Source organism: Peromyscus maniculatus, chromosome 23, assembly GCF_049852395.1.
Source record: "Peromyscus maniculatus bairdii isolate BWxNUB_F1_BW_parent chromosome 23, HU_Pman_BW_mat_3.1, whole genome shotgun sequence".
NCBI lineage: Eukaryota > Metazoa > Chordata > Mammalia > Rodentia > Cricetidae > Peromyscus > Peromyscus maniculatus.
This window is the reverse complement of record NC_134874.1, coordinates 19,213,558-19,226,108: the sequence shown is the minus strand read 5'-3', so window position 1 is coordinate 19,226,108 and position 12,551 is coordinate 19,213,558. Positions and strand designations below refer to the sequence as shown.

Sequence of the window (12,551 nt, the reverse complement as noted above, 5' to 3'; positions counted from 1 at the left end):
TTTATCTTGTAACCGAAATATTCTGATGAAGGCGGGAAGGGACACCTGAAGCCGGAGGTCACCATTTCTGTCGTGTGTGCACATATGACACACACACATACATATATATGTCAGGGGCACAGCACTACTGGTAATGAAGCAAGGCTCTGGCACTATAAGGGGTACACATACTGGTCCTCAAACTGATTTACCAGTTTGAGGAACATGCGTGCGGTGGTGTTACAGACCGGCCAGGCAGGCATTCCGTGGAAAGATGGGGAGCCAGCCGCAGGTCTGAGGAAGAGCAGCTTCCTTCCATTCTAGAACACTGAGGTTCACTCCAATTTAACCCTTTGAGCCACTGGCCCACCAAAGCTTTCGCTGTCCCACTCAAGACACTGTACAGAGGATACGGGGATCCCTGAGGGGATCCCTTGAAATCCCAAGCCTTTAAAGAGGAAGTGTTCAAAAAAAAAAAAAATCACTTCTCAGCTTGGCACAGTGGTGTCCTGTCTGTAATTTCATCACTTTGGATGCTAAAAACAGGAGGGTCACCTCGAGTTTGAGGCCAGCCTGGGCTATAGCGAGACCCTGTCTCCAAGCAAAACAAAACACAATGAAAATCTCCTACTTAGAGAAGATAATAGAGACCTTTCACAAAACAAAAATAAAGTAGAATGAGGAGCGGAGACAGGCAAGTTACCCTGTGGCACCCTAGTCCTCGCTAGCACATAAATGTGAAAATAATAACAAGCTCAAAAGTGTGCTAGGTGAACCCACAGTGCAGGCTGTGGTCTTAGGGACTTGGTGCTTCAGAGCAGGGACTTTCTCAAGACTGACCTTCCTGCCCACAACCTCCGTGCCTGACTTGTCTCCACAGACCTGTGCCATGCCCTGAACCTGGCTCTTGCCAGGATCCAAGGCCTCTCATCTTCAGGCTCAGAGCCTCTCCATATGGGATTCCATATGGAGGACCATATTTCTATCTCAGGCTGTTTATTTGTTTGTTTAAGATGGGACCTCCTGCCGTGTGGTGGTCGCGTATGCCTTTAATTCCAGCACTCAGGAGGTAGGGCCAGGTGGATCTCTGTGAGTTCGAGGCTAGCTTGGGCTACCAAGTGAGTTCCAGGAAAGGTGCAAAGCTACACAGAGAAACCCTGTCTCGAACCCCCCCCCCCAAAAAAAAAGATGGGACCTCCTGTAGCTCAGGCTGCTTGCATTGCAGAGGAGCACCAAGGTTTTGTGAGGCTGGGGATGGAACTCGGGTTGAGCATGTGCTACGGGGCATGCTACCCACCGAACTACATCCAAGCCCAGTTATAAACACCTTCCGTGTCTCACTCGTGTATGCTTTCAGGGTGAAACCCCACCTTGTTTTAACGGTGTTATTTTCTCTCCTTGATTGGTAAGAGATTTTATACGACAAAGAGTAGGAGAAGGGTAAATAACCTCCCTGAGAAGTGCCGATCTGTGTGTGATCGGTACTGATAGAATGAGTGAACATTGTGTGCATGGGTGGCGATTTCCTCTTAGCAATTCGTTACCGTTCTTTTAAAAAAGCTACAATCAGGAGTCATTTTTGTAATTTCAAAATGAACGTGGAGCCCTGGATTCTGCATCCGCTACAAGAACATTTAATGTGGTTTCCACGTGCAGAAGGTATGATGTCAGAAGATTAGCCTTTTTATTATATTAACCAAAGAACAAGAGGTCTCTTTTGTAGCTGAGGTCTGGTCTTTCTTTTCCTTTGTCTTTTCCCTTATCTTGTGATGCTCGCAGTCGGAGATCAAGTGCTGTACCACTGAGCCATGCCTCCACCCCTCATCAAGTACTGTGACAGCATCAAGCTAAGCCCCAGGCTCTCCCTGGTGGATTCTAGGCAGGTGCGCTACAGCTGAGCCCACCCCCGAACCTTGTCATCCCCTCCCTGCCCCTTTTTCCGTTTTATTCTATAAAAATGGGTCTCTTACAGAGACACGCCTATTTGAGAGTATGTGCCTAAAAGGATGCTGGCTTTTCATATCAAATAATTAGTCATATGAAGTAATAAGTTCTCACAGGTATTAAAAGTGGAATCTTAATATTCTCTCCCTTCCTCTTAAAATATCACATGAAGCCTTTTAGATTTTTCATTAGATCCCAGGGAAATAGCCCTGAGAGATGAGTGAACAGACACATTCACAAGTCTCTAGGTACGGCCATTTCTTCCCGCCACAGAGTTCACTTGGCAGCTTAATTAATTTTGGGTAGAAAGGGGAACCGAAAGGGTCATCTTGACTTTTTACACTTGTATTAGAACGTGTATTTCTCATGAGAATCGTACCAAGATTGTGCTGGGATTAGCCTGTCACTACACCCAACTTAATTATCTCTCTAGAAATAAAGGTGGAGAAAATGCAAGTTTAAGGTTTGAACTGGGTTCTCTGCTTAAAACCACATTTAAATACATTATCTCTGTGTACATACATATTATTATCTCCTTTTCAAAAGTGTGTAAGGGAGGGAGGGAGGGAGGGAGGGAGGGAGGGAGGGAGAGAGAGAGAGAGAGAGAGAGAGAGAGAGAGAGAGAGAGAGAGAGAGAGAGACTGACTGTGCATGCAGTGCCCAAAAATGCCAGAAGAGGGCATCAGATCTCCTGAGACTGGAGGTAGATGGTTATAAGCTGCCACATGGGTATTGAACCTGGAACCTCTGCAAGATCAGCTAGTGCTCTTAACCACTGAGCCATCTCTGCAGCCTCCATATTCTCTCTTTTAAAGCTACAAAGTGTCAGGCACAGTGGTAGGGTAGTGGTTTCAAAACCTATCCCAGCACTCAGGAGGCAGAGGCAGGCCCTTCTCTTTGAGTTCAAGGTCAGTCTGTTCTACATAGTAAATTACAAGCTAACCAGGGCTACATGGTGAGACCCTACTTCAAAAAAAAAAAAAAAAAAAGGTGGGGGGAGGAGAATGAAGAGGAGGAAGAGAAGGAAGAAAAGAAACCACAAGAGCATTAGAAGCAGGTCCTGTAATCTTTCTAATCTAGGATTACTGATATTTGATCACACTTTGGTAATAATTAGGCAAGATTAACAAGACTACAGCCTGAGTCAAGCTTGCCTCCAAAACAGAGAACATAAAATTAAAAACCAAAGCTGGCTTTTCCTCCGGGAAGATTAAGACTGCACTGCTCAAAACACATTATCACCGTTCACAGTCCATGAATCAAAGTCTCCCCTCCACAATCAAAAAGAATTCTATAAATGCAGCTGAGTCAGAAACCTTTATATTATTTATACATATTTGTACTTGAAAAAAATCGAATCAAATAAAGGTATTGGGCTGAACTTTATTGGAAAATCCACCCACCAATCCTGTACAAAAATGTGTATTAAAAACAACTTTGCTTTCAAATTTAATAACTATCCCCCAGCCTTTAAGATATGAAAACAAGTTAGTTTCATCTTTTATTAGGTTTATGCCAGTATCTCCGACATCCTCATCCGAGACAAGGCCATCGAAGCTATCTCACAGTGTTTTTCTTCCTTAGTGGGTCTTTTTTTAATTTATAAAAATTTATTTTTAATTATACGTACACATAAAGAGGTGTGTGTGTGTGTGTGTGTGTGTGTGTGTGTGTGTGTGTGTGTGTACATGAGTGCAGGTGCCCATGGAGGCCAGAAGAGGGCATCAGATCTCCTAGAGCTGGTCTTACAGGCAGTTGTGAGCTAATTGTTGGTGCTGGGATCTGAACTCAGGTCCTCTGCGAGAGCAGTATATGCTCTTCATTGCAAAGCCGTCTTTGCAGTCCTCATTTTTTTTTTTTTAATTTAAAAAGACTTGGTTTGGATTTATTTATTTTATTTTATGTGCATGACAGCTTTGCCTGTAGGGATGTATTTGTGCCACATGCATGCTTGAGGCCTGCAGGTGTCCTAAGAGGGCATGAGAGCCCCTGGAACTGGAGTTAAAGATGGTTGTGAGATGCCATGTGGGTGGGTGCTGGGAACCAAATCTGGGTTTTCTGGAAGTGGAGTAAGTGCTCTTAACCACTGAGCTGTCTCTCTAGCCACTAGATGTTTGCTTGTTGGTTTGCTCAGATGCCTACTATTCCACTGTCCACGCACAGCGCTGGCTGACCCAGGGCCGTGTTTAAATATTATTCAGTAGCATATACATATCGGAGGCAGTTGTAGTAGTACACGCTTTTAATCCCAGGACATGATAAGCAGAGGTGTGTGCTCTCTGCGAGTTCTGGGCTAGCCTGGTCTACATAGTGGACCACAGTTATACTCATACATTAGTATACCTCTCAATTCCCACAAAAGCATCTTTTTGCTGTAGATAGTAATGAACACAGAGACCCACAAGTGGTCACAGTGCAGAGAATGAGAGGCTGTGGAATCCTCAGCCCTCAAGAGCACAGCTGTATCGCATTCCCTCTTCCCAAGGCTGAGGCATCATTGCAGAAGACAGGGTGAGAAGACCGTAAGAACCAGAGGTGGGGGAGGGGGGTTGACTATAAGAAAACAATGTTTTCTTACATAGCAGGGCAGTCGCATATATTAACTCACAGCAATTGAGACAATGTGCATAAGACCCGTGCATGCTAAAGCCAGACAAGAGCTCAGCTTGAGGACTGGAGAGATGGCTCAGTGGTTAAGATCACTGGCTGCTGCTGTTCCAGAGGACCCAGGTTCAAATCCCAGCACCCACATGGCAGCTCACAACTGTCAGTAACTCCACTTCTAGGGGGATCTGAGAGCCTCCCACAGACATACATGCAGGCAAAACTCAATGCACATAAAATAAAAATAAATGGAGGGGGAGGAAGGCACAAAGTCTCATCCTTAGCTGATGACTCCTGGGAGAGAAAGGGTCCATTTTCTTTTTGCATGTGGTCCCTGGTAGGCTGACCACACTTCACGGTAGTTCCCACATGAAAGAGTATATGTAGAGGCCAACTGGACTAAGGGGGTTTAAAAAACAAAAGAGAACACAAAGTTGTGTGGGTAGGAGAAAGAGTTGGGGGTATGAACATGCGCAATAACATTGTATGGGGCTGGAGGGATGGCTCACTGGCTAAGAACACAGACATTTCTTTCTTTCTTTTTTAAAAATTTGTATTTATTTATTTTATGTATATGTGTGTTCTATTGACTTTTTACCAGCAGGGGACATCAGATCCCACCATAGATGGTCGTGAGCCACCATGTGGTTGCTGGGAATTGAACTCAGGACCCCTGGAAGAGCAATTACTGCTCTTAATCACTGAGCCATCTCTCCAGCACAACAGTAAGTTCTTACAAAGTAAGAAAAACAGTAAGTTCTTACAAAGGACCTGGGTTTGAGTCCCAGCACCAACATGATGGCTTTACAGCTATCTGTAATTCTGGCTCCAGGAGGCTCAGGCACCAGACAAGCATGGAGTACACAGATATACATGCGGGGGGAAAAATACACAAGTTTTAATTTTAAAAAGTTTTTTTCATACATTGTATGAAATTCTCAAAGAAGTAAAGAAAAAATATAAACATCACTACACTTTTTAGGGTAGCCACAGTAGAGAAAGGCAGCTCACAACTGTGCCATACCGCCATGGCCTAATAGACTTCTTCCCCGTCCCCAGGCCCCTCTAAAAAGACATCGGAAGAACACATACCCACTGCGCCTGTGCTGTGTCCTTCATCGCCTCTGTGAAAGCCACGGCAAACCTAGTCCATGGACAGAGATAACAGTCAATTAGGCTGGAATTCAATTAACACAACTCTGAAGCGGCGCTTCCTAACGGCCCATGAGAGACGGGCAGGACAAGGTTCCATCCACCGTCATTACTCCCGGTCACTGCCCATTAGGCCCCCATCTCCACCCACACCAGAAAAAGTTGTGTGAGGGAAATAAACTCAACGAAGCTCAAAACCCCTTATTTCTCTTGTTCCTTTCAAATAACGCCAGAAAAAAAGCAGAGATTTAAAAAAAAAATCAAAGGCTGGAGCTGGGGAGATGGCTCAGTAGTTAACATTTACCGCTCTCCCAGAAGACCTGGATTCAGTCCCCAGCAACCATGTACGGCGGCTCACAGACACCTGTAACTAGCTCAGGGGGACCTGAACCCTCATGCACACTAACATACATTTACATTTTTAAAAAAAGTCAGAAGTCGGAAAACAAAACCCAGTAGGTGACATAGTTAATATGCTATGAGCACTCCAGGATCACGTGACACAAGAACTTGACCAGGGAATGCTGTGTGTGCTATAGTGCCTCTATCTGCCCAGGATGCCTGCATGATAATGGGAATACCTACATCTTAAATCCATGGGGTGCACACACATATATTCAGGTTCGTATATACAAACAATTTTTAAAAAACAATAGAAGAAAAAGTCAGTAAGTCCTAAGGTGCTCCAGTGCTAAGAAAATGGGGAACTTCTATTTAAGACTGTTTGCCAGGCCAGCAAAGATGGCTGAGCAGGAGGAGGCTTGCTGACAAGCCTCATAACTGGAGTTTGATCCCCTGGAATTCACATGGTGGAAGGAAAAAAACAGTTCCCACAAGTTTTCCCCTGATCCCCATATGAGAGCTGTAGCACATTCATGCTCTCTCTCTCTCTCTCTCTCTCTCTCTCTCTCTCTCTCTCTCTCTCTCTCTCTCTCACACACACACACACACACACACACACACACACACACACACACACACTAAATAAATAAATAAGTATATTTAAAGAGATTGCCTTTGCCATGAAAAGAACATTAACAGATACCTTTTAACAGAATGGTATAGAACATTTCTTGCACAGGAATTGTATAAAGATGTTCCTTTTTTTTTTTTTTCAAAACCAGATGAGAAAATCCCAACAACTGAATTATCATGGCATCAGACAGACAGTAGCTTTAAGGATTAGTCATGTGTGTAATTCTATGACAGTCACACAGAAAGATTTTAAGAATGATTTCAGAGTTGGGATATCTCTAAGTGTCCTGGTCACTCTTAATCACCATCCTGATAGGATATAGAATCATCCTAAGAGACAGGTCTCTGGACCTATATCTATAAGAGAGTGTAATCAGAGGTGGAGCTTTCTCTCCCATATGCCTGATTACACTAGGCAGTCTCTTCCCAAATTACCACACAGAGGATTATATTAATTATAAATGCTCAGCCGTTAGCTCAGGCTTATTACTAACTAGCTCTTACAACTTAACCCATTTCTATTAACCCATGTACTGCACCTAGGCTCATAGCCTTTACCTCTGTCCCATTTTGTATATCTGGCTTGTTCTCTGTCTGGCTCATGACTCCGCCCCTCTTTTCCCTGTATCTCCATTTGGCTTTCCCGCCCAGCCTTATTCTTCCTGGCTATGTATAGGCCAAATCAGCTTTTCTTATCAACCAATGAGAGCAACACCCATGCACAGCATACAGAAGGATCCTCCCACAGCAAGGGAGTATCTAGATTAGGAACACGGAGTTGGGGAAACCCACCCTAACTGTGGGCAGCACCATGCTAAGGGGCTGGGGCCCTGGGCTGAAGGAAAGGGAGTAAGCTGGGCATCAGCATCCATTGTTCTCTGCTTCCTGACACATGGGGACACTACATGACCGGCTGCCTCACATTCCTGCCACCATGCCTTCCGCACCAGGATGGACTGAGTGGTACCCTCATGGGATAAAAGGTGTGTACTGCTGCCACACCTAGGTCCTTCCTTAAGTTGCCTTTGTCAAGGATTTTGTCACAGCAGTGACAAAAATATTTGAGAGAAACTGTCCTGGATAGTTTCATGTCAACCTGACACAAGCTAGAGTCATCAGAGAGGAGAAAGCCTCAGTTGAGACAATGCGTCCATGAGATCCAGCAAGCCTGTGGGGCATTTTCTTAATTAGTGATGGATGTGGGAGGGAACAGCTCATTGTGGGTGGTGTCATGCCTGGGCTGGTGGTCCTGGGTTCTGCAAGAAAGCAGGCTGAACAAGCCAAGGGAAGCAAGACAGTAAGCAGCACCCCCTCCATGGCCTCTGCATGAGCTCCTGCCTCCAGGACCCTGCCCTGCTTAAGTTCCTGTCCTGACTTCCTTTGATGATGAACAGCAATATGGAAGTGTAAGCCAGGTAATCCCTTTTTCCCCCAACTTGCTTCTTGGCCGTGGCCTTTCATCACAGCAATAGTAACCCTGACAGGGACAGAATCAAATATGCATGTCACTGAGTAGCAACCATTCCAGATAAAGAATGCAGAGCTGAGACTCGTATTCCACACTGACCCATATCCAGAGTACAATGGTTAAAACTGTATTGGCAATGAGAAAAAGAATAGGAGATCAAAAGTGAACGCAAGGCCAGGCGCTGGCCCCAAACACATCCAAGAACTTCATACAACACAATGGAGGCAGAGAATGGGTTAAATACATTGAAAAGGTTCCTACCTTCCTATGCAGGATATATCTGAAAAGACATGATAATGATAACAGACTGGGGCTGCCTGAAAAGGTGGCTCAGAGGCTAAGCGCACTGGCTGCTCTTTCAGAGGACCTGAGTTCGATTCCCGGCACCCACATGGTGGCTCACAACCATCTACATAACTCCAGTTCCAGATGATCTGACACCCTCTTCTGGCCTTTGAGAACACTGCACACACATGGTGCACAGACACACATGCAGGAAAACACCCAAACACATGAAATAAAAGTAAAGGAAAAGCATTTTTAAATAAACAATAACAAGTGATAAGTATTATTTTTCAAAAATATAGCCAGAAACAAAATGATACCGATTTTCAGATACATTTCATTTAATTTTGATATTTATAATTACCAAGCACTTACTATATCATAATTCTTAGAAGCTAAAAATCTAATCCAAAATTAAAATTGAATACTATATTGCATGGGATGAAAGTTTAAGATACTGAGAAAGTTCACACAACCCCTATAGGAAAAAAATACACCAATTTAAAAAGTGTTTGATCAAAAATGAAATGCTCATTATAAAGCCAGTCAAGGCCAATATCTCGTTTATAGAAACATGAGCTGTGTGGTGTCAGGCAAGAAATCCATGAATTGTGTTTCTCTCTTGCCCACTGGCCTCAATCAATAACTGCCCAAATTAAAAAAAAATCAATATTTGTTTTAATAACAATGCAATAAATAACCCTAAAGATAATACTGCAAAGATGGATTTGTTCAATAGTGTTTCTAGTGAACAGAATTACTTTTCTTCCATAGGACTGTGCAGCATGAACCATGTAAATAGAAAGGTAATATGTTTTTAGAATGTGCATGAAGTAGTAAGGAATATTCACTAATAGGTCACCTTTTTTTAAAGGGGTGGGGGGTGGGGGGTGTTTGCACTGTGTGAGTGCAGTGCTCATAGAGACCAGAAGAGGGTGCTTATAGCCTGGAGCTTGAGTTATACTCCAGCTGTATCAGGAACTACCTGATGAGGGTAGAAAACTCAGGTCCTCTGCAAAAGCAACTATTGCTTTTGTTATTATTGTATTTGGGGTGTGTGTGTGTGTGTGTGTTTTCCAGACAGGTTTTCTCTCTGTGTTTTTGTTTTTGAAGATGTATTTATTTTGATTTTCTATGTATGAGTGTTTTTCCCGTGTGTGTGTGCATGTGCACCACATTCACACATGGCCCATGCAGGTCAGAAGGTACTGGCCACAGCTAGTATCTGGGGCAGGGGTGCTCACAGAACTTATGAATGTGTCATTGTGGAGAAGCACCACCTGCAGGCAACAGAGCCATGCTCTTGGAGGCTCTCTGGTCCTGGATGACTGGGAGTAATGTGTAAATGGAGGACTAAGCCAGGGTACAGAATCCCCGCTGGCAACTGTGCTCCGAAATGGTTTGCAGAACTCACAAGATGACATAGACAGGAGCCATACTGAATAATGAATACCCATACTAAAGAATGGTTACAAGGATGACCCTCGGGTTGGGAAACCTAGAACAAACCTGCTTTGTTCTTTTAAATCATCTACTCAACCCTACACTGTGGTACATACATTCCTGTAGTCCCAGAGCTTGGAAGGAGAAGGCAAGAGCAGAGTTCAAGGTCATCCTCAGCTACCCATAGTGGTCAAGGCTAGCCTAGGCTACAGAAGACTCTTTCAGCATACACATACACACACACACACACACACACACACACACACACACACACACACACAAAACAAAAGCACATGCTAGCTGTCTTCCTACCACACAGAACCTTCTAGAATGTTCATGTGATATTACCATGAGGCCAGGTATGACTTAATTGGTTTACAATGAAAAATGGTAGCAAAATAAAACTATAGTGAAGGACAGTTTCGTTTTGTGGGCTTGTTGTTTGGAGACAGGGAAGTTACTTATGCAGACCAGGCTAGCCTTAACTCTCAGATATCCACCTGCCTCTGTCTCCCAAGTTCTGGAATTAAAGGCATGAGCTACCACGCCTGGCAAGGGTCTTATGTTGATGGTGTGAATCTGCTCTCCCTGGTAGGATGGAAGCCCTCCCAAAGCAGAGCGCCCCGGTCCTTACCTGGCCTCCTCCAGAACTTTCCCCATGACTTCATTTTTTTCTTTATGATTGGCATCTTCATTTAAATCAGTTCCACCAAAGATGACCCCGAAAGGGATGCCGTGACCTGCAAAATGATGACAAGTGGGACAGGCTGGACATCAGGAGGTGTCCCTTGACAAGTGGCCCGCAGCCATGAAGCAAAAAAAGCAGAAGTTCCCATGATACAGGAGTGTGTGGCTTGTTTGTCTATTTTGAAAGAGAGCTCTATAGCCCAGGCTGGCCTGGAACTCTCAGTGTTCCTGCCTCAGTATTCCCAGGGCTAGAATTACAGGTGTGCACCACCACTCCCAGATATATATATGTGTGTGTGTGTGTGTGTGTGTGTGTGTGTGTGTGAGAGAGAGAGAGAGAGAGAGAGAGAGAGAGAGAGAGAGAGAGAGAGAGAGAGAGAGATGTGTGGGGGAATGCATTTGCCACAGTGCTAGGGTGGAGGTCAGAGGACAACTTTGTGGAGTCAGTTCTCTCTGCCTTTATGTGTGTTCTGTGAGTTGAACTGAAGCGGCCCGGCTTGTAGAGCAATTGCCTTTACCTGGGGAATCATTTCACTGGCCCAGTGCTGTTTTGGGGGGCAGGTTGAACCAGAGCTTATTTCCCTGAAGATGACCCGGAACTCTTGATCCTCAGGCTTCTACCTAGGACGGGCCAGAGGGCTGCCATTTCCCACAAGCACTGCCACACCCGGTTTATGTCCCTCTAGAGATTGAAAGCAAGGCTTTGCGCATGCTCGACAGTCAGCCAGCTGAGCTCCAGCCCCGGCCCCTCGGTGTGGTGTGTTTTGGTGTCAGTTTCATCTCATTCAACTCTCCACAGCGATAGTAGACATCACTATTAGAAACCTGCACTGAGGACCAGTGAGATGGTTGAGCAGACAAAGGCAAATGCCACCGTGCCTGACACTCTGAGTGCTATCTCTGGGACCCACATGATGGAAGGAGATAATCGACTCCTTTTAAGTTGTTCTCTGACTTTCACAAGTATCTCTCTCCAACGCTACCACCATCCCGTGACCACGCCCACCGCCGCGACCACGCCCGCCGCCGCCGCGACCACGCCCACCAATACCAACACCACTCCATACATACAAATAAATATATGTACAAAGAAAAAAACCATGCCAAGTCCCACCCATGGTCCTCGGAACTAGTTTTCAGATTAATTTGCTTTCAATTATATTCTCAGAAAGTATCGTTCACCAGCATCTATCAAAGCCAAGTTCACCAATCCTGGGAAGAAATCAAAGAGCTCAGAGAAAACTGGTGACAGGAGAGGACCTTGTTTATCGTCCTCCCGCCGGCAGCTCAAGAAGCCTTGAGGAATGGGCAACGCTATATAGACACTGGTTCCTGGAAGTCACCAGGCATGGCCCCTCCCTCATGATCACCAGCTTCTAAAGCCGGTCATTGAAACTGTGGAACTCTGAACAGGATCTGAGAGGCATCCCTGGCCCTGGGTGTGAACACAACATTCTGAACTGAACTTCCCGAGTAGACCTGGCTTGCATAGAACTCAGAGATCTGCCTGCCTGCTTCTGCTTCTGGATTGCCCCGTCACGTTCAGCCTAAAAGTATCTTTGAATTCAGTTCATCACATATGGGCTGTGGTGACACATCAATCACATGTCTTTAATCCCAGCACTCTCTCTGAGTCCCAGGCCAGACTAATCTACATGGCCACTGAGTTCCAGGTGTCAGCCAAGGCGACATGGTGAGACCCTGTCTCAAAAACAAAAAAAAGTTCATCACACACTGTGTCTGAGACAAAATATGGAAATAAGATGTCATCATTCTGGGCCGGAAAGATGGGTCGGTGGTTAAGAGTATCAGCCATTCTTCCAGAGGACCCAGGATTCCTAGCACCTATTTGCAACTCAACAGTCTGTAGCTCCAGTTCCAGGCGCACCGATGACCTCTTCTGGCATCCATCTGCAGGCCCAGCATACACACGCACAGACATGCAGACCAAACACCCACACATAAAAATAATAATGGGGCTGGATTCTGTGGGCACCTGGGATACATGTGGTGC

The 12,551-nt window shown here is 45.1% G+C and overlaps 1 protein-coding gene across 4 annotated transcripts in view; it reads right to left on the bottom strand.

Moving 5' to 3' along the window:
• Glt1d1 (glycosyltransferase 1 domain containing 1) overlaps window positions 1-12,551 on the bottom strand; it is a 70,519-nt gene that overhangs the window by 40,939 nt on the left and 17,029 nt on the right. For all 4 annotated transcript variants that reach the window (XM_006970658.4, XM_042268318.2, XM_042268317.2 and 1 more), the window contains exons 3-4: window positions 10,485-10,590; window positions 5,620-5,671 (exon numbers count right to left, since the gene is read on the bottom strand). In XM_006970658.4, coding sequence (XP_006970720.2) covers window positions 5,620-5,671; window positions 10,485-10,590 — 158 coding nt within the window. The remainder of the gene's footprint in view (window positions 1-5,619; window positions 5,672-10,484; window positions 10,591-12,551) is intronic.